Genomic DNA, 19,753 nt, shown 5'->3' on the forward strand with positions numbered 1-19,753 from the left:
ATAATGCGAAGGAAAAAGAAAAAGGAAGAGAAAGAACATCTAACTCTTCATGAAGAGATGACAACTTCTTTGTAGCATGCCTTGTCATCTTTGGCGAATGGTGGCACAATTTCATCTCGTTCGGTCATCTTTCTTTTATTTAGCACCCATTTTAGTTGAGCAGCCTTGAAAAAAAAGAGTTTTATACTATCTATTAAATGAGTTGTCGGTGGCATAGGAAATAAGAGCTACTGGCAACTTTTGGAGAAGCCTTGCAACAAGTCAACAGGACGCTCAAAATAATGAGCTAAGCCTCATTGATTCTTCAATGGATCTAGGTGATGCTTGAATGCCTTCCTTGGCTCACGAAAGCCGTAGTTACCACCACGCCAAAATTGCAGCGATCAATTTGTTTGCTAGGCTTATACGTGATAACAGTTCCTAAACCACAAAGCCACTTAAGTAGGTCTCATACCGACTGGTGACCGATCTCGTGCAATTTTTGTTTCAACTTCGACCAACCTCGGTTTCCAAATACTTGTCACTTATAACCAGTACGACCACTTTATCTATTTCAAAATACTTGGCACTTCACGGTTCCCCAAATATATCTTTCCATTCTGACTTAAACGTGTTTTGGTCAAAGTATTTACAATACTAGAAAAACGACATTTCATTCACTCCCTCAGTACCGGTCACATTTTGACCCGGTACTAATATTAGCATTAGTACCGGGTCCAAATTTGAGACCTCCCCGGAGGCCTTTTAGTACCAGGTCGTAACACCACCCGGTACTAAATGGGCACTTTTAGTACTGAGTGGTGTTACGACCCGATACTAAAGATCCTCCACGGGTTACTTCAAAAGAAAAGCATATCTACGCCCATCACATGTGTAGGTGGGATGGCAAGGAAGGTTCGCGCAAGGTTTGAGGTCGTGGGTTTGAATCCCACGGACCGCACACAATGCGAGGCTTTGTTTTTTGGCGCAAAACACCAACCGGTACTGATCCCTTTAGTACCGGTTATTTGACCCGGTAGCAATACCGGTTGTACAACTAGTACTAAAGGGAGGTTTGGAATCGGTACTGAAAGCGAAATCCCTAGTAGTGTTAGAAATGAGTACTTCGAAGCCCTACTTAGTCTATACGGAGGAAGGAGAAAGAGTGTAGGAAAACTAGTTCTTCACGAAGAGTCACCTTGTTTGTAGCATGCCTTATGATCTTCAGTGAATGGTGGCAGCGTTTTATTTCCTCTTGTCATCCTTTTTTTATTTACCAACTATTTTGGTTGAGCAGTCTTGAAATCTTTTTACTTTTATACTATCTATTGAATGAGTTGTCGGTGACATAGCAAATATATGCTACTAGCAACGGTTGGAGAGGCCTTTGCAACAAGTCAACAGGACGCTCCAACTTACATTACGATAAGCTAAGCCTCTCATTAGTTCTTCAATGGGGTCCAGGCGATGTTTGAATGCCTTCCTCAACTCGCCAATGCCGTAGGTACGACATGCCAAAACTATGGTGGTCAATTTGTTTGCTTGGCATTTTGTCATCAAATGCCATGGAAACATGAACGGAAACATGTGGCACGATGAATGTAAGGTAAGTTTAGAAACTGATCCAAAGAGGAGGCTAAACTTGTGTGGCGAGCTCTGAAGAGTTGAGATAGTCATCAAGCACACCCTTAACTTAGTGACATATCTATATCATTGAGTTTTCTTCATCCCTAATTTTAGAACAGTTCACCGAGAAAAAAAGATCTTTCTTAATGGACAAAGACTGATCACGGCCATGATGAAGCCATGTACCCAACTGGCACGTCAGTTAGCAGGGATAAGGAGAAAAAGGTACTAGATGAGACGCCAAGCAGTGTGGCAATCGAGAAGTCGTTGACACAGATGGCAGTCCAGTCTTGTCGTCGACGCCCGTGGGGGGGTGACGACGAAGGCGTCCTCGGCCGTGCACCGGTGCTGGAGCTCCACCGGAGCGAGAGTGATGTAAGAGTTGGTATGGAACGGCACAAGCCAATACGGCTGCCTTGCCTTCATTATATAGTCAGTACAAAGTGTACAAGTCCATGTAGGACAGCCTGGTACAAACCGAGTAGGACTCCAAGGCCTGAGCATATACAACAGGAGAGTCCTAGTACAAGAGGTATTCCTACATCCTCTCAATCACAACTTACACAAGTTGAGATTGTTACAAAATTCATGTAACTTGTGCACTGGTTGAGCTTTAGTAAAACCATCCGCCACTTGATCGAAATTATCTTGATGTCAAGAAGTTTCCGTGCAACACATTCACGGACAAAATGGTAATCCACCTCAATATGCTTCGTCCGGGCATGAAAAACTGGATTAGAAGACAAATATGTAGCACTAATGTTGTCACACCAAAGAATAGCTGCACGTGGCTACGAAACTCCCAACTCAGAAAGTAACGTATGTACCCAAATAACCTCGGCTGTAGCATTAGCCAAAGCCTTATATTCCACTTCTGTACTAGATTGAGACACCGTAGCTTGTTTGCGAGCACTCCAGGATATAAGATTAGAGCCAAGAAAGATAGCAAAACCACCGGTGGACCGTCAATCATCAGCACAACTAGCCCAATATGCATCAGAGAAGGTGCTAACAATAGTAGAAGACGACTTCATAAGCTTCAAGCCATAACTAGCAGTGCCACTAACATACCGAAGAATTCTTTTGACGACGGTATAATGAAGTGTTGTCGGAGCATGAAGATATTGACATACTTTATTGATAGCAAATGATAAATCATGACAGGTGGGAGCTAAATATTGCAACCCTCCAACAAGACTCCTATATCGTGTAGTAGTTATGCTATCAAGCAAATCACCAGCACCAGCAGTAAGCTTTTCTGAAACAGAGAGAGGAGTAGGTACTGGCTTGGGATCCTTTAATCCAGCCTTCGCAATCAATTCATGAGCATATTTCATTTGAGTTAGCAGTAGGCCATCATCACAATGAGGGATCGCGATACCCAAAAAATAGTGCAAATAGTGCAAAGGATCAAGATCTTTGAGAGCAAAATCCCCTCAAAGTTTATCCAATAGCTGCTGAACCGCACCATGGTTTGAGCTGACAATGATGATGCCATCGACATAGATCCAAAAAATAGATGATGACATATCCTTGCCGAAAGAAAAGGAGAGATGTATCAGCCTTCAAAGCATGAAATCCAAGTTGCTGTAACTTAGCACTCAACCAAGAATACCAAGCTTGAGGGGCTTGTTTAAGTCCATAAAAAGATTTATCAAGCTTGCAAACTTCTTGAGGTAAATTTTTATCTTCATAACTAGGGGGTTGTCGCATGAAAACATCCTCCTCCAGAACACTATGAAGAAACGCATTATGAACATCTAGTTGTCGGATACTCCAATTGTTAGAAACTGCTAAAGACAAAACAAGGCGAATAGTGGTAGCTTTGACAACCGGATTGAAAGTGTCTTCATAGTTCATGCTTAAAACCTTTGGCGACCAAGTGTGCTTTTTAGCGATCAATAGTACCTTATGCTTTCTTTTTAACTTTGTAAACCCATTTGCAATCAATGATATTTTGACCAGATTGAGGAGAAACAAGATGCCATGTTCTGTTCTTCATGAGAGCATCAAATTCAGCATCCATAGCACTCTTCCATTGTTGAGAAGAGAGATTTTCTTGCAGAGATCTTGGTTCCTGAATCTCATTTAGAAAACCATAGCGAACCATCCCATCAGTAAAAGTTTTTAGCTTGCGGATATTATCTTGCAGACGAGTGCGAGGACGGATAGGAGCATGAACTGGCCAAGTTAAACTCATCGGACTTAGGGAGCAAGTCGTTGTCCAGTAGAGGGTCCAGACCTAGATGCACCAGGAGAAGCAGCACGTATAATATCTGTAGAAGATCCAAGCGGCTGAGGCGCAGGCATAGACGATTCGGGCGGGAAATCACCTGGTGTCGGAATTGGACATGCCGGTAGCGATGAAGCCAAATCTGCCTCAGGATACTCCGAATCCTAGCAGCAGCGGCAACATCCAAATGAGACAGAGAGTCTGCATCGCCACACCAGGAAATTATCCCGTGTGAGTTTCTCAGACACGGGAATTGAGAAGAGAACCGACACGGAGGAGCTTGACGATGCCATCAGTGTCGATGTTGCCGATTGTAAGTTTTTCTCGACAACAACTAGATGTATTGGAGAAGGAGGCTAGCTGATACCGTGTAAGAGTTGGTATGGAACGGCACAAGCCAACACAACTGCGTTGCCTTCATTATATAGTTAGTACAAAATGTACAAGTTCATGTAGGATATTCTGATACAAACTGGAACTCTAAGACATTAGCGTATACAGCACAGTCCTTACAAGGTATTCCTACCAGCGACACGACACCTGGAGAGAGCTAGGGGCAAAGGCGTACTTACACCACGCTCCAAGCGCGGGCGGCGGCGGGCCCCAAATCAAACCGCGAAAGCGGGGGCGGGACCTCATGGGCGGTCTTTTCGCGTTTATGCGCCCACCCCCCTGGAACACCAAGATATTTACGTTCACACCCTTTGCCCCCTCGGGTACTTCTCCCCGTGCGTTTTCGTTTCCCTTTTCCTCCCCGCTCTCTTCTGTCTGCCCGGCTGGCTCCCCACTCTTCTGGACTGCTGCTCCTCCCTCACGCTGCCCGCGCTCTCTCGGTGGCCGCCTGCATTGCTGCTCCCTGCGGAGGAGGCGGAGGCGGAGGCGGGATAGCCGGCGGGAGCTGGGATCCGCCGCCAACGGATTCCGGAGAGGTGAGTCCCTGCGAGAGATCCCCCGTGGTCGTCGTGCTGTCTCGTTGGGTGTCCCCCCCTTCTCCCGTTCTGAATTTTCGGCGTTTTTATTCCTGGTTGGGTTTTGGCGCCGCGTTTGCTGAGCGGCTGGTGCCCGGCGAGATTGCGGCGTCGGTTTCGCGGAATTTCTCCGGGTTTGGGCTCTCGCCGTGGTGGCTCCGCCGGGGATTCCGGTTCCGCTCCCGCGAAATGCCGGAGGTTTATGCGGCTGGTGGGAGGTCTAGGGTTTTGGAGGCGCCGGTCTCGGTTTTTTTGGGGATGATTTGAGCTTGTATTCGACGCCTCCCGAGTTCGCTTGGGATATCAATGGCCACGCCGAAGTTTCGTTTAGCTTGGTTACGTTTTGAATTCCGACCGTAAGTTACGGTCACTGCACTGTTGTTTTTTTCTCCGTGTACAGATTGATTTTTGTGCTTATTTCTGGTAAACTTTAATGTTTCGCATGTTTTTGTACGGGCTATGGCCCGTGACATCGTGCCTGCACGGCTCCATCGTTCTGTCCAATCGGCCATAACTTCCATCGGGGCGTTGACGATTCCGTGGGCAGTTTCATGTTACAGACAAGCGTTTGATTGCTGCAAGCTTGTGGTTGTTGCATAATTATTGCGTGGATGGCCAATTATTCGTCTCTAACTCACTAACTCAGGTGTTCTATCTGTTTTTAATTTTTTTTTGCAGTCAGGTCACTTATGCTCCTATCATTGAGAGATTCCGGGCTTGACTAGGACGCATTTGGGTGGATCTGTTGAGGTTTCCATTGTTGTTGGAGGGGAATGGAAGCTCCATCAGAGGCCTCGAAGGTGGCGGATGGTAAACCGGTGAAGCCACGGCCAGTGGCACCCACAGGCAGGTTTGCGTTGGGGACTGCCTCGTCAATTAAAAAGCGAGCTGATGGTGCAGCTTCAGCGGAGGTGGCCGTGCCCCGGTCTTCCATGATGAAGCCTACTTCATCAGTGAATGCCAGTTCGGTGCAGAGGAGAAGCAGCACAGGAACTGTTGGGAAGCAACAGGGCAATGGGAGTTCAGTTGTTGCTAAGAAGGCTAGTCCTACGCTGTTGGATGGAGCAAAGAAGAGTAAGCCGGTGTCCGCCTCCACTGTGAGCTCAAAGCCCGCAGTGGAAAAGAAAACATCCTTGACTGAGAGCGCAAAGGCAGATTTGGTGAAGAGACCTGCTGTCAAGGCATCCCCAACTTCAACACTGAAGAAGGTCCAGTCAAAGACAGAGAGCTCCAATGGCAGCAGTGGCAGCACGAGGAGAGTGGCCTCTAATGCTTCTCTGCAATCACCACGTTCCGTTACAAGCACCGCTACAAAGAAATCAGGTTCTCAGACATCATCATCTGTGCCTAGTCGGAGGAAGAGTTCAACTGCAGATAGCCGTGACTCAAGGTTCATGATGCTGCCACAGGTGGATTTGAAGGCTAGTGACGAAGTGGTTAGTGCCGTTCTTCTGCATTTTTCTGAACAATCCAGATAACAGCATGATTTGGCGATTTTGACTGCTCATCACCTTCCCCCTACTGTAGAGACTGGATTCAAGAGGCCATAGGGTTCGTAGCCTGAAGCAGTTGAGATTATCACCTGCTCTTGAGGTAAGCTTATCCAGCTTCATGTCTTCTCTTCTGTTTCCTAGTTCTCTCAGCTTTCTGTTCTTGGTTATAAATGAACAGCATGAGGCTGCTGATTTTATACAAGATTCCAAGTAGCAAATTCTATGAAGAATGCACAAAGTAGACAACCTGCATAAGCTATGTATTCGAAATAGCAGGAACATCTGCTGACTAACATTATTATTATTTTTTTGTTTCTAGTTTGTGTATCTGAGGGACAACCTTTTATCAAGTTTGGAGGGCATTGAGATTCTCAAGGGGGTCAAGGTATGCCTTGACTTCATCTTTTTATTGTTTTTCCACAATGTGATGTGCCATATATAGGCTAATCGCTCGTTTGATTCTGGGCTACTAGCTTATGTCTGTCATGACACTTGCAGGTTCTTGATTTGAGCTTTAATGATTTTAAGCTCCCTGGGTTCGAGCCTCTCAGGAATTGCATCGTTCTCCAGGTTTGTGCTATCCCCATCATATTGATTGAGATTATAGATGGCTTACATGCACTTATTTTTTTATGTATACCATACCATGTAGCAACTTTATCTTGCTGGAAATCAAATAACTTCACTTGCTAGCCTTCCCGAACTTCCTAACTTGGAGGTATGCCACTATTGCTGACTTGATCTTAGCAGTTAATCTTTACTTACTGTGACATAGATTAACACCTTCCACTTATCTCTCTTTTTGCACCAGTTCCTTTCTGTTGCTCAAAACAGGCTAAAGTCACTCTGTATGGCTCATCAACCTCGACTTCAAGTGAGCTTGCTGATTGTTTTTTAATTTCTCCCTTTTGCCTCGAACATATTAGAATGGTCCATGATGGCCTTAACTGGTGTTTCTCTTTATACAGGTGTTAGCGGCTAGCAGAAACAAAATATCAACTCTGAAGGGATTTCCACATCTGCCTTTTCTGGAGGTCTGAATTCCTCTTTTAGTCTGTGTAGTCATGAACGATCTACATCCTTGTGCTGTTACCAAACTACTACTTCCACAAATATGGAAATCTCTTTGATGGTGGCCTTTAACTACAGGCCCTTTATCCCACTGTTATGTAGCAAGGTGACATATGAAGGCTAAAGCTTACTATTGTGGTGTAACAATGCATGAAATTTTGAATACGGATATTAGGCAGTCCACTAATTAAAATGGTTAATGGTTGTTCGCGCAATATGATGCTACGGACAACTTATATGCATGAAAGCAACAAATCAAATTATCCATTAACACATGTTACCAGTCTGTTATGGGGTTCAAACACTTTGAATCTTAATTTTCTGTACAAGAATTATGTGATCGAATCATTACTATTGATATACCTGGATGCGTCTGGAACAGTATACTCACCTAGGATGTTGAACTGACTGCAGCATTTACGTGTTGAGGAGAATCCACTGCTTGAGATGCCACACTTGGAAGCTGCTTCTATTCTGCTTATAGGCCCTACTTTGAAAAAGTTCAATGACCGAGGTATTGCCTTAATTCGTAGTGAGAAATATTCATCTTGATGCCCAAACAGCTCTGGGCTATTATGCATACAATCCATTCAGATTGGTAACTAGTGGGGATGAAAGATGATGACTAAGATATTCCATTATTTTATACATCCAGATAATCCAGCTTTATGTTTGCGTTAGAAAGGTTGCACATCATTATTGTGATTTTTCAAAAAGTTGAGAAAAGAGTTAGCTCAATTTAAATGGTTCATCTGCATATATATGAGCATGAGCATCAGTAATGTCTACTATAAAATGTCTACTATAAAGCTCCAACTATCAAAATTGCTATTATACTACATGGGTACATGTTCTAATAGAGGCACCCACTAAGTTGTTTGGCGCAACTCGAATGTTATATCTAAATACTTTGATACATTTCATAATTCTGAAGTGGGCATCGCCATCTGATGCAGATCTGAACCCCAACGAGGCTGAGGTCGCAAAGCAATATCCTGCTCATACAGCTATCTGCATTCGTGATGGCTGGGAATTTTGCTCCCCTGAACTTGCTGCTGGTATGATTTTACTGGAGAAGAAAGATTGTTTGCTGACATTTTCTTTTTATCTTCAAGATGTCAAGATTGATCCTGCTATTTTATTACTTCAAAACTGTGTTTTTGGTTCGAGCCATCTTCATTCTGACACAAATGATGTGAGGCAGGCAGTATTTAACCAATTTTTATCTCAATGCATGAAAACAATTGTGTTGTGCAGATAAGAACTTCATGTTCATGTAGAGATTAGCAGGCATGCTTGCTGTTTTTTCTAAAGTTACTGATCGTTGTATTCCTTTACTTTTTTCCTTCATAAATCAAACAGATTTGTTGCATGTCAAATATTGAAGGTCATTGCATGGATTAAAGTTGTAAATATATGTCGACCTTATTTCTACGTGTCCTCGGTAATTCTAATTGCGAATTTATGTTGCCTGGACAGATTCAACATTTTCCTTCCTACTCGAGCAATGGAAGGATAAGCTCCCTCAAGATTACATGGTGAATAAAGCTTATGTTGACCATCCATTTGAAGAGGATCCATGCCATTGTCATTTTGGCTTCACAAATCTTGGTAGGGAGGGTGAGCTGGTCCTCAAATACCAATGGTTTCTGGGTGGCAAAACACCAACTGATTTTCAGCCTATTCCTGAAGCATTGAGCGAGGTATGATACTCCTTTAAGTGATCTGCATCAGACAAAACCATGCTTTAGACTTTTGTACAGTGATCCATGCCTCCTCTAGTCTCTAAGCAGTACTTGTGGTTTATATTTGATGTATGGTTGTACCCATCACACTTCCAGTCTGCTTCCTCTATTTTGATCAGCACCATTTGAATGAGGTTGAAATGACAAAATAACCTTGGTATAATGGTATTGTGAGTACTTTCTAAAATGGTTAAGGACGACAATTGACCCAAGCAGTAAGGTGACACCTGTCGTTTGATCTCTTGTTTGCCAAAAGTGCCTAACTGTATTGGTTATTACTATTATATGTTTATATGTTGTTTGGACAAAGGATTCAGACCATAATTCTCATGACATGAAATTGAGACCACACTAATCTTACAAAATCTTCAGGATCTAGTACACATTTTATCTCGTTTAATTGACATTTCCTGGTCATATCAAATACAAACACTTGTACCTCTTATGGCACTGATATTATCTGCAAATTTTAAGTCCCTGCCATCATTGTTGCACCATTTTGCTGTTATGCAACCTTTTTGCAAGCTCTAAACCCTTGCTATATGTAAACATAAGGTGTACTGGCCGAAGCACGAGGATGTTGGAAGATGTTTGAAAGTTGAATGCACTCCGATACTGAATGGTGCTGAATTTCCGCCCATCTTTGCTGTATCTTTACCTGTTTCTCCAGGTACTTTAAACGCTCATCTTGTTCAGCAGTATTTGTTAAGCCAGATTTGTCAAGCTAGCTGTTTGATAGAGGCCAAGTTTGCATTGTAGATAGTTGTATAATACTCCAGTTGTAAAATTATGAAACCCTTTCAGTAAAAGTGCTCAGGCACTTCATTTGCTGTCCCACAATATTTTGGGTTCTTGTTAGGGAGATGATTTGGCATTCTTATGGGGTGGTAATTGTTTCACTGTCCTGCTGGCTGCTGCTAGCGAGATCACTTAGTGTAATTGATGCACCTAATTACTTAAAATCAAAACTGTAAAGTGGGGCTATATGTTCCTCTACTCAGTCAGCTTTTGTTCACCAGGTACTGGATGTCCAAAGGTCATCAATTTGACAGTCAGTGGTGAACTAGTGGAAGGAAACATACTAAGTGGAGTTCCTGAAATTGCTTGGTGTGGTGGAACACCAGGAAAAGGTGTTGCAAGGTTTGTTTACCCTATTTATTCTGTATCTATCTTGGCCAAATGAAAATTCTAAATGCGCTCAAAACATTCTAAATGCGCTCAATTCTAAAAGTTTCCTATCTACGAAATGCCACTGATTTTATTAATCCTCTTTCGAGTCTAGTTGGTTAAGGCGAAGGTGGAATGGCAATGCTGAAGTAATCGATGGAGCGGAGGGGATGGAATATCAGCTGACAGTCAATGATATCAATTCAAGTTTGGTCTTTATGTACACCCCTGCTACAGATGCAGGTGTCAAGGGGGAGCCGCAATGTACAATGACAGATTTTGTAAAGGCTGGTATAGTACTTTGTCCCGGCAATTATCCTATTAATGCTCTCGTACTCTTTTAGTTTTCTAGAATTTCCCATTTTCCCCTCTATTAAACTAAACATACACGCTACATGTTTGGTTGGGTTGAAAGCATCTCTTCCATCATGTTTGTAAAAGGGTAGCAATGCATTTTAAATTAGCCCAAAATTAATGGGTTTCTTAAATTTTTTCATGTGACATATGCTTGAAATCCTGTTGATGGAAGAATTAGGATCTTCTTTTTCTTAGGAAATTCTCTAGAAAGTATGTTTTCAAGAATTTGTGTATAACTGTATATACAGTATTGGCAGTTGAAAAGTAACTGATGATGGTTCATCTGGTTATAGTTGTTAATTTTTCAATTCTTGAGAGCTTGTTTGGATAAAAGAGTATTGGAGTGGAATGAAGGGGATTGAGTCTTAAATGAACTAATTTTCCCTCCAATCCCTCCCATTCCACTTCAGTCGACTTCTATCCAAACAGACCCTGATAGAACTGTTTGGTTGTTTTGACATTTGAAGTATTTTTTATATTTGAGTAGTCATGTCAGTCTCAATTTGAAAGTTCAAGAAGCTGTTCATAAGCCTTAGGGAACCAGTGCCAACATTTATCTCCTTTTCTAATGTTTATAGCTGTTTGCCTATGACATTGTTTCAGCAACACCATCAGTCAGCGATGTACATGTTCTGGGAGATATTGTTGAAGATAATGTTATCATAGGAAAGGGAAAATACTTTGGTGGCCGAGAGGGACTAAGCAAAATCCGGTGGTTTAGAGAGAAGGAAAATGGGTATGTGCCACTAGTTGCCATATCGAAGTTTTGAACTGAGGAAAAACTGGTGTTAGATAGATTTTTCATATCTAGCTAGCATCAGAGTTCTTAAAATCATTGGCATTATGATATACTAGGACAACATGTTGTGTGCCATTGATAGCACACGTTTCCATGCTTCTTGAAGCATAGATTCTGCTTACACATTGAAGTATTTCCTATATATTTTACATAATTCTTGAAAGTCTGTAATGTTGAATAATTACATGTTAACAAATAACAACTAAGAACACTTGGACAAAATATTGCCGCTTAACACTTTTAATATAGAGATATGTCCTGAGAATTTTGTGCTGCCAAAAGCCCAAAACATTTCATCTTCATGATTGAAAGGACAAAGGAGCCATTCTTATGATTTCACTAGAAATGATTACTTGCTGTGGCACCTATTGTTGGAGTTGTTCAAATAGATTGGGAGACACATCAAGCAGTCTCTCGACTGAACCTTTTTATCTATATGGTTTTAAGGAGCAACTTTTGACAAAAGTCAACTTTGGATCTGCTGAATACTTGTAAACTAAATAGTGAAAAAAACACCATGTGCACAAGTGGACTGGACACCAAGTAAACAACATGTCATGTAATCTAAACTGCCAGAGAACTGGATGAACTCAATTGCAAAACCAGAAGTAATCCATAATTCCATTTAACTAAGTTGAATGGCTGTGGACACATATTTTATGCTAATGGGAAATTATTTGTTTGTATGCAGTGAATTTCTTCTTGTGCTGTCAGACAGCATGGAGTATACACTTACTAACGAGGACGTGGGCAGGCACCTCAAATTTGTATATACCCCCGTCAACCTTGAAGGTTTGTTGAACTGGCAGGCGTTAGCTGTAACATGTCTACTGCTTGTTGGCACAAATGTTATTTTACACTAACATATACTGATGATTTCTCCAGGCGAGGAAGGTGAATCTGCTTGCGCACTAACAGATGTAGTTAAGAAAGGTACTAATGTTTGACATTTGTGCAGTTGTGCCAATTGTGACATTTTTCCTTTCGGGATAAGACTGAATATATGTATGATTACTTTGCTTTGCGCTCCTCGTTTGGTCAGCCCCTCCAAAAGTCTTCAATTTAATGATTATTGGGGAAGCAAGGGAAGGAAGCAAGATATCTGCTAGTGCTACTGTCACAGGTGGAACTGAAGGGTCCAGTAGGGTTCAATGGTACAAGGCATCTTCCTCCGAATTTAAGAATGAACATGAGCTTGAAGCCCTTAGTACATCAAAAGTTTCTAAAGTAAGATCAGTTGTGTTCTCTACTAATGTCATTGATGCACTGCTCAATACTTTAGGCTTTATTATTTGTTTTATTTTGTTTAATGTGATAGAACTGAATTTCAATCTTCTTTTGATTCCATTAGACATTCCGCATTCCTCTCAGTGCTGTTGGATATTATATTGTCGCAAAGTTTACACCTGTGGCACCTGACGGTGAAATCGGTGAACCAGCGTATGCTATATCAGATGGCGTTGTGGAAAGTAAGTACATGTTAGTTGACCTTATTATTTGTGCTAAAAAGCTTCTTTTGAGTGTTCGTTCTGGCATTTCTAATTATTATGTTCACATGTCATGGCAATTCATAGTTCAGCCCACCTGTCCATTATGTGCCCACACTCAATGGCTTATTTGTGCTAAAATGCTTCTTTTGAGTGTCCATTCTGGCAATTATGTGTAATATTTTAGCCATTCATAGTTCTGCCCACCGGTTCACCATCTGACCACACTCAATGGCAACTATCTGGATTATTTCATCCGAATGACCTAGAAGGGGAGAAATGATAGTGCTTATTCCTCTAGTGGAGTATTCCCATGAATTTAGGTGCCAGTAAATTTGCCTTGGATATGGCTGTAGCACCGTTGGAACTGAAATTAAACCAAGACTTTAACATTCATGTTTTGCAGTACATAGGATAAGTGAAACTTTGAAGATAGATCAAATAATTGGCAATCGTCTTTCTGTAGAAGTGATGGGTAGTCCTTTTGTTTTTAGCTGTCAAACCATCATTTGGGGAGGCACAAACTTGTGATTTAGCCAGTCGTGCTGCCATTTCTATTTAAACAGCATCACCTTTCTTTGTTGCAGCATTGCCACCCAGCCTGAACTTCTTAACAGTGACTGGTGAATTCTCTGAGGGTCAGATATTAACAGCATCATACGGGTACATTGGGGGGCATGAAGGAAATAGTTTATATAGTTGGCATCTTCATGAGGTATGTATTGTATTTTCTTGGTTGCTACTAAGTTATGGGCAGTAATGCTTGTTCTTTGGCCACTTCACTTATATGAAATTTGACAGACTGAAGATGATGAAGGCACTCCAGCGTCGGAGGCATCTGGTTTGCTACAATACCGTGTTTCAAAGGAAGCTATTGGAAAGTTTGTTTCTTTCAAGTGCACACCTATCAGGGATGATGGTATCGTTGGCGAGGCAAGAGTATTCATAGGAAAGGATAGAGTTACTCCAGGTGCTTCTCTTTTCTATTTCTGCCTTGAACAATTTTTTGAAATGGAAGAAATTATTTCTATGTCATGAAAGAGATCTATTTATTTGCTTGCTTGGCCTGGATGTCAGGAAATGTATATTTATAAACTAATTAGACAGGAAATGTATATTTAGAAACTAACTAGTGAATGAACCTGGATTCTCTATTAAATGACGAACTCAAAGATGTGAAAAATAAAAGAAATATGAGAATTGTTGCACACTGCTAAATTCTTTGTAGTTTTCTGCTTACATTCTGTTTTCTGTGTCCAAGAAAAGAAATTTTAGCTATTCTTTTTGTACACATGAATCGATTTATCTTTCTTGGTTGCTGTTGTGATAGGTTCTAGACACCTATGACTATGATTGAAGAAAAATTCTTCATACATAACAGCTTTGTTTCAATTTCTTTGCATTGCTGACAGGAATGCCAACATTACTTTCTCTTGAAGTAACTGGTGAGGCCATTGAAGGAACAACTATGGTTGCCAGCAAAAGATATTGGGGAGGAGAAGAAGGGGACACAATGTTCCGCTGGATATTGGTAGGTTGCTGTTATCAAGTACTACTTTTTTCCTTTTTACGTGGTAATGTACGTAAGTACTAATAACCAGATTATACCTTAACTAATTACATCTCCCATATGAATTCTTGCTGGGTTTCAACTCTTAGGGTACTTTGGACTGAAAGCTTTGTTGTTGTTGTTGTAGGCAAGTTCTGATGGAACTGAGAAAGAAATTGAAGGTGCAACAAGTTCATCGTATACCTTGAAATGCGATGACATTGGCTTCTACATATCTGTCTTGTGCAAGCCTGTTAGAAATGATGGAGTTCAGGGTTCTTTGGTGTCGACAGAAGTGATTGGTCCTATTATACCAGGTAGATAAATCGACAACTGTTACCTCTTTGGAAAATATACATTTTTCTTTACTGTGTTGCTTTGTGTGTGCACACTTGCATGTGTGGGGGCATTTGTTCCAACTTGTTGATGAAATTACAAAACGAACCGATATCTTTGTAATCTACTTATTTACAGGGCCACCAACATGCCGATCTCTTGAACTAGCTGGCTCTATGGTCGAAGGTGGCCGTTTGACCTTCCATGCTGAGTATACTGGAGGGTGAGATATACACTACTGGTGTTCCAGGTTATCATTAATGTTACTTGCTAAACTCTTTCCTTCTCATTCTAGTTTGAGGGGAAGTTGCATCCACGAATGGTTCAGATTACATGACGATGGTCGCAAGGAAAAGTTGACTGCCGGCGGTCAGTTCGTATAGTCTTTTTTGGACATATGCTATCGCACACAACTCCAATATTTGCTGTCCTTTTCTCATTGCAGAACTAACTGTTAATTGTTTTCTCATAATAGACTGTCTAGATCTCGATCTAGCTGATGTCGATTGCCGGATCGAACTTATACATACACCTGTACGAGAAGACGGATTACAGGGGTCACCCAGGAGTGTTATTTCAGATACAATCTTACCTGGTTCGTGTTTCTTCACACATTGCCTTATTGTAGTTAAAACATGGCTTGTAACTTTGTACTGTTTGCTACAAAAGGCTTTACAACTAGTACTTTCTTTTTCTTTTTCTTGTTTTGCTTGCGGTAGGACCACCACAAGATTATGGCATAAGCAACCATTTTATGTGATGCAGAGATACAAATTCTGTGCTGTGCGGTTATATGATATAAGCATATAAAATAAAAACGATATTAAACAAGGGTGTCAGTCTATGTATTGACTATATGTTAACCCGTCCTTTCATGCAGGGGAGCCCAAGGGTGTCAATCTTATTCTACCTGAGTGTTTTGAGGACAATGAAATTTCTCCCATCAAAACTTACTTTGGTGGTAAGGAAGGCACTGGGAAATATAAATGGTTTCGAAGCAAAGAGAGACCTGATAATTTGGAATTTGATCTTGTTGCTGCATCTTCAGAAGTTGTTGGAGAAACCTTGTGCGTTCTTTTGCTTGCTATATCAAATTTTTTAGTGTCGGGTAATCCATATAACGAACTAATCTGTTTAAATGGATTTTTTAACAGAAAATACAAGCTTTCATTGGATGATGTTGGTTCCTACCTTGTTCTTTATTGGGTTCCTACACGATGTGATGGAAAGACTGGCGATCCGGTGATGGCTATTACTGATGACCCAGTCATGGCAGGTTGCCCCTTGATATTCGTGCTTGACATTTTTGTATGTTCATTCATTGCCTCCAGATCCTTACTCTTTTCATTATACTTGCAGCTTTTCCATCTGTTTTGGATGTTCACTTGGAGCAGAAAAGTTCAGATGTGTATTGTGGACTGGGCATCTATTATGGTGGATACGAGGGATCAAGCTTGTATAGGTGGTACAGGGAATCTAGTGATGGAACCAGGACTCGTATAGATGGTGCCAATTCAGTCACATATGAAGTGACAGATGCAGATTACAGCTGCCATCTATTGTTTGGGTAAACTACTTTAGTCTATGTTGATATAGTATTTACACACTTGTGATATGACTCAGTTGCATTGCTTTATTCCATAGTATTAAGGTAAAACTATTAATATATGCATTACTTTACAATGGTATACTATAGATATACTTGAAGTTATTATATTATGAATATTTGGTTCGAAAAACAGTAGAACATTCTTACTGGATGGCTTAATAAGAGATTTTGTCATTGGCAGATATACTCCTGTTCGTTCAGATGGGATAACTGGTGAAGAAAAGCTGTCTGAACCATCTGATGTAATTTTGCCAGGCAAGTCTCTGAACCTATTAGATTTTGCTTTATGTCACCCCCATCATGCTTAACCTCTATACCCCAATCCAACTTTCTCTGGCGCTAGGTCCTCCCTCATCTTTGCAGTTTTTGTGTAACCACATGTATTCCTTATCACTTTCCTTTCAGAACCACTCAAAATCGAGACACTTGTTTTCAAGGGAAACCAGGTTGAGAGAGAGACACTAACTGTTGTTGAACAAATTCCAAGCAATGAGATCCAACAACATATATGGAATAACTATAAGAAGGAGATGAAATATCAGTGGTAAGAAAAGTGAATCTCTCCTCTCTCTTTAACTTTGTTCAATTTGTACATAGCACTTATGTGGATCTCTGGATGCAGGTTTGTCTCTAGTGGATCAGGAGAGGATCAGTCTTTTGAACCATTGGCAACCCAGTGCTCTCGCTCATACAAAGTACGCTTTGAGGATATTGGTCGCTGCCTGAAATGTGAATGCTTTGCCACTGATGTATTTGGACGATCCAGTGAGCTGGTATCTGCTGTGACTACTACTATTGCGCCAGGTCTTTCAACTTCCACCTATGCCTCCTTTTCTTAATGCCAATTGAGCTTGCATTTTTACAATTCCTGAAAGTTATTTTCTGTAACGAGCAAGCATTGTACCTTTGCAAAGCATTTTACAATTCATGAAAGTTATTTTCAGTAATGAGCTAACATTCTACCTTTGTAAAGAAAGAGTTTCATTATTCTAGACAGTATGATTTGGATTCTAAAGAAGTATTACTGACTGCAAAATCGGATCTGTTCTTTAGGCTGATACCACTGCATCCTTTGACTACCTGTTGGGGTTTGGGGTGCATCGTCTTTTTGTTAGTACAATATTTGTTGATCCTGTCATCGCATGTATATGCTAAACCAACAAAAAACCAAAGTGCAAAACAAAGCCCAAGTAACTAGAAGTTCAGTGAAGATGACAGGATTTTTATGGATGAATTTGTGCATACTGCACACTAAAGAAAACACTCTTGGCTTAGTGTCTAATGCAATATTGAACTCTGACTTGAAAGTCAAATTGAATCGAATGTTGTGTCTGTGTCACTATACATTTTATCAAAGAATGATGGAATATGCAATACCATTAAACAGTTTGCTATTTGGTTTTAACAGGAAGGCCTAAAATTGAAAAACTGGAGATTGAAGGAAGAGGTTTTCACACTAACCTATATGCTGTTCGGGGTACCTATAGCGGAGGCAAAGAAGGCAAGAGTAAAATACAGTGGCTCAGATCGATGGTTGGAAGCCCTGATCTTATCTCTATACCTGGTATGATTTGCTATAAATCTGTAATACTAGTGACGTGTATACACTTTAACAACATTGCAATGTTTAACTTTTAATGTGCATGAATGTTTGCTCATTTTTTGGTGCTTCTACGCAATATGCATGTACTTTGAAGTTATAATATAACTGAACCAACTTCTTGTGCAGGCGAAATTGGAAGAATGTATGAAGCTAATGTTGACGATGTAGGGTATAGACTTGTTGCAATTTATACACCTGTGAGAGAGGATGGAGTTGAGGGACAACCTATTTCAGTTTCAACAGAGCCGATTGCAGTTGGTACAGTCAATTCACTTACCTTCCCATTTCCTGTTCATGTTCATTTGTCGTTGATCCCTGCAATTTTATCTGGTTTTAAGCACTAAGCACGACTGCTTCTATCATCTTATGCAGAGCCTGAAATTTACAAGGAAGTGAAACAGAAGCTGGATGATGGTTCAGTCAAATTTGAGGTGACACTGATTTAAATTATAATGGTTTATTTCCTGGTATTTTAGAGCCAATCATAGTGAGCTACTTGCCCTGCTGTTGTCTGTTGCTGAGAATGAGCGTTTCTTAGTAGGCTATTTTCCCTTCAAATCCAAGTGCTGATAAATCCCACAGTAGAGTGACAAATTCTTTCAAAAGCAACAATATTCAAGCCTAGTACTGCCCAATTTGTGTTATTTCAACAACAATGCTATATGGTATTTATTATCTTCCACGCAATTTATTCTTTGTTTTTGCCTAAGCAGGTTCTATGTGACAAGGATCGAACACCCAAAAAGGTATGGCATGCTCACCCTGGAGTTTAACAATTCCTCAGCATAATACAATGACAACTGATAATTGCTTTTTGCAAATACAACAGGCACAAGTAATGGGACATTTGGAACGGAGAGTTTTGGAAGTGAATCGAAAGAGGATAAAAGTAGTAAAGCCTGGATCCAAGACATCATTTCCATCTACCGAAGTACGAGGAACATATGCTCCACCCTTCCATGTGAGTTCTTCCCGCGAAATCAGCAGATAGAAATTGCTGTTATCCTGTTACTACATCTATTACATGTAGATATTTGCTCGACTATTAGATGCAGATACGATGGTAACAATGAATCGAACCTTTCAGGTTGAGCTGTATCGCAACGATCAGCACCGCTTCAAGATTGTCGTCGACAGTGACAACGAAGTCGACTTGATGGTGCAGACGCGGCACATGCGAGACGTCGTCATCCTCACGATCAGAGGCCTTGCCCAGAAGTTCAACAGCACCTCCCTCAATACCCTTCTCAAGATCGAGGCATGAGGAATAGGGATACCTCATACCTACCTGCTCCACCTGACAGTGCAATTGCTGGTTAGTGTGCGTGTAATTTAGTAGGATTCGTAGCGTGGCAGCTTGTGTGTATGGGCGTGGGATGGCAATGCGTGTTGCTTTACAGGTCTTTTTCTAATTGATTTCTCAAATCAGGAGCAGCATCAGCTGGTTGTTCCTCTGACTCGTCATAGAAATGTAAATAGGAGTGTCAGAGTGAGATAGAGTGGTGTTGCTTGGGGGCTGTGTTTGTCAACTGCCATTCTCAGATTAAGCATGTTGATGAGGCAGTTTTGCTTATTTTTTTCAACTGGCCGTCGGCTACTTGGGCGAATGCTGGTCCGGAACTCCGAATGCATGTCTACTTTTCTTGTGCGAGTAGTACTCTACGAAGCTGTACTCGCGTGCGTGATGTGCTGCCAATGTAATGTGAACTCATCTGTTCATCATATAGGATA

The 19,753-nt window shown here is 41.2% G+C and overlaps 1 protein-coding gene across 1 annotated transcript; it reads left to right on the forward strand.

Annotated features, from left to right (window-relative positions):
* Positions 1-4,592: 4,592 nt before the first annotated feature.
* Positions 4,593-19,673, forward strand: LOC101754646 (187-kDa microtubule-associated protein AIR9). Its single transcript, XM_012843788.2, has 38 exons — positions 4,593-4,767; positions 5,485-6,242; positions 6,334-6,399; positions 6,619-6,684; positions 6,798-6,869; positions 6,952-7,017; positions 7,111-7,173; positions 7,268-7,333; positions 7,785-7,884; positions 8,327-8,428; positions 8,850-9,073; positions 9,671-9,785; positions 10,135-10,255; positions 10,398-10,573; positions 11,243-11,375; positions 12,130-12,230; positions 12,324-12,371; positions 12,481-12,665; positions 12,790-12,907; positions 13,513-13,640; positions 13,727-13,895; positions 14,338-14,456; positions 14,623-14,791; positions 14,949-15,033; positions 15,106-15,179; positions 15,286-15,405; positions 15,691-15,877; positions 15,965-16,086; positions 16,170-16,377; positions 16,601-16,674; positions 16,825-16,963; positions 17,042-17,223; positions 17,828-17,983; positions 18,149-18,280; positions 18,395-18,453; positions 18,736-18,768; positions 18,852-18,983; positions 19,110-19,673. The coding sequence occupies exons 2-38, from the start codon at positions 5,580-5,582 to the stop codon at positions 19,284-19,286; spliced, it is 4,950 nt and encodes a 1,649-aa protein (XP_012699242.1). The 5' UTR covers positions 4,593-4,767; positions 5,485-5,579; the 3' UTR covers positions 19,287-19,673.
* Positions 19,674-19,753: the final 80 nt, after the last annotated feature.

This window comes from Setaria italica, chromosome II (genome assembly GCF_000263155.2).
Source record: "Setaria italica strain Yugu1 chromosome II, Setaria_italica_v2.0, whole genome shotgun sequence".
NCBI lineage: Eukaryota > Viridiplantae > Streptophyta > Magnoliopsida > Poales > Poaceae > Setaria > Setaria italica.

Excerpts from the sequence above, each read along its gene's own strand:
- LOC101754646 (XM_012843788.2), top strand. The coding sequence starts at position 5,580 with ATGGAAGCTCCATCAGAGGCCTCGAAGGTGGCGGATGGTAAACCGGTG. Across the intron at positions 12,908-13,512 it reads ATCAGATGGCGTTGTGGAAA|CATTGCCACCCAGCCTGAAC; the intron begins GTAAGTACATGT and ends TCTTTGTTGCAG. Across the intron at positions 17,984-18,148 it reads TGATCTTATCTCTATACCTG|GCGAAATTGGAAGAATGTAT; the intron begins GTATGATTTGCT and ends CTTCTTGTGCAG.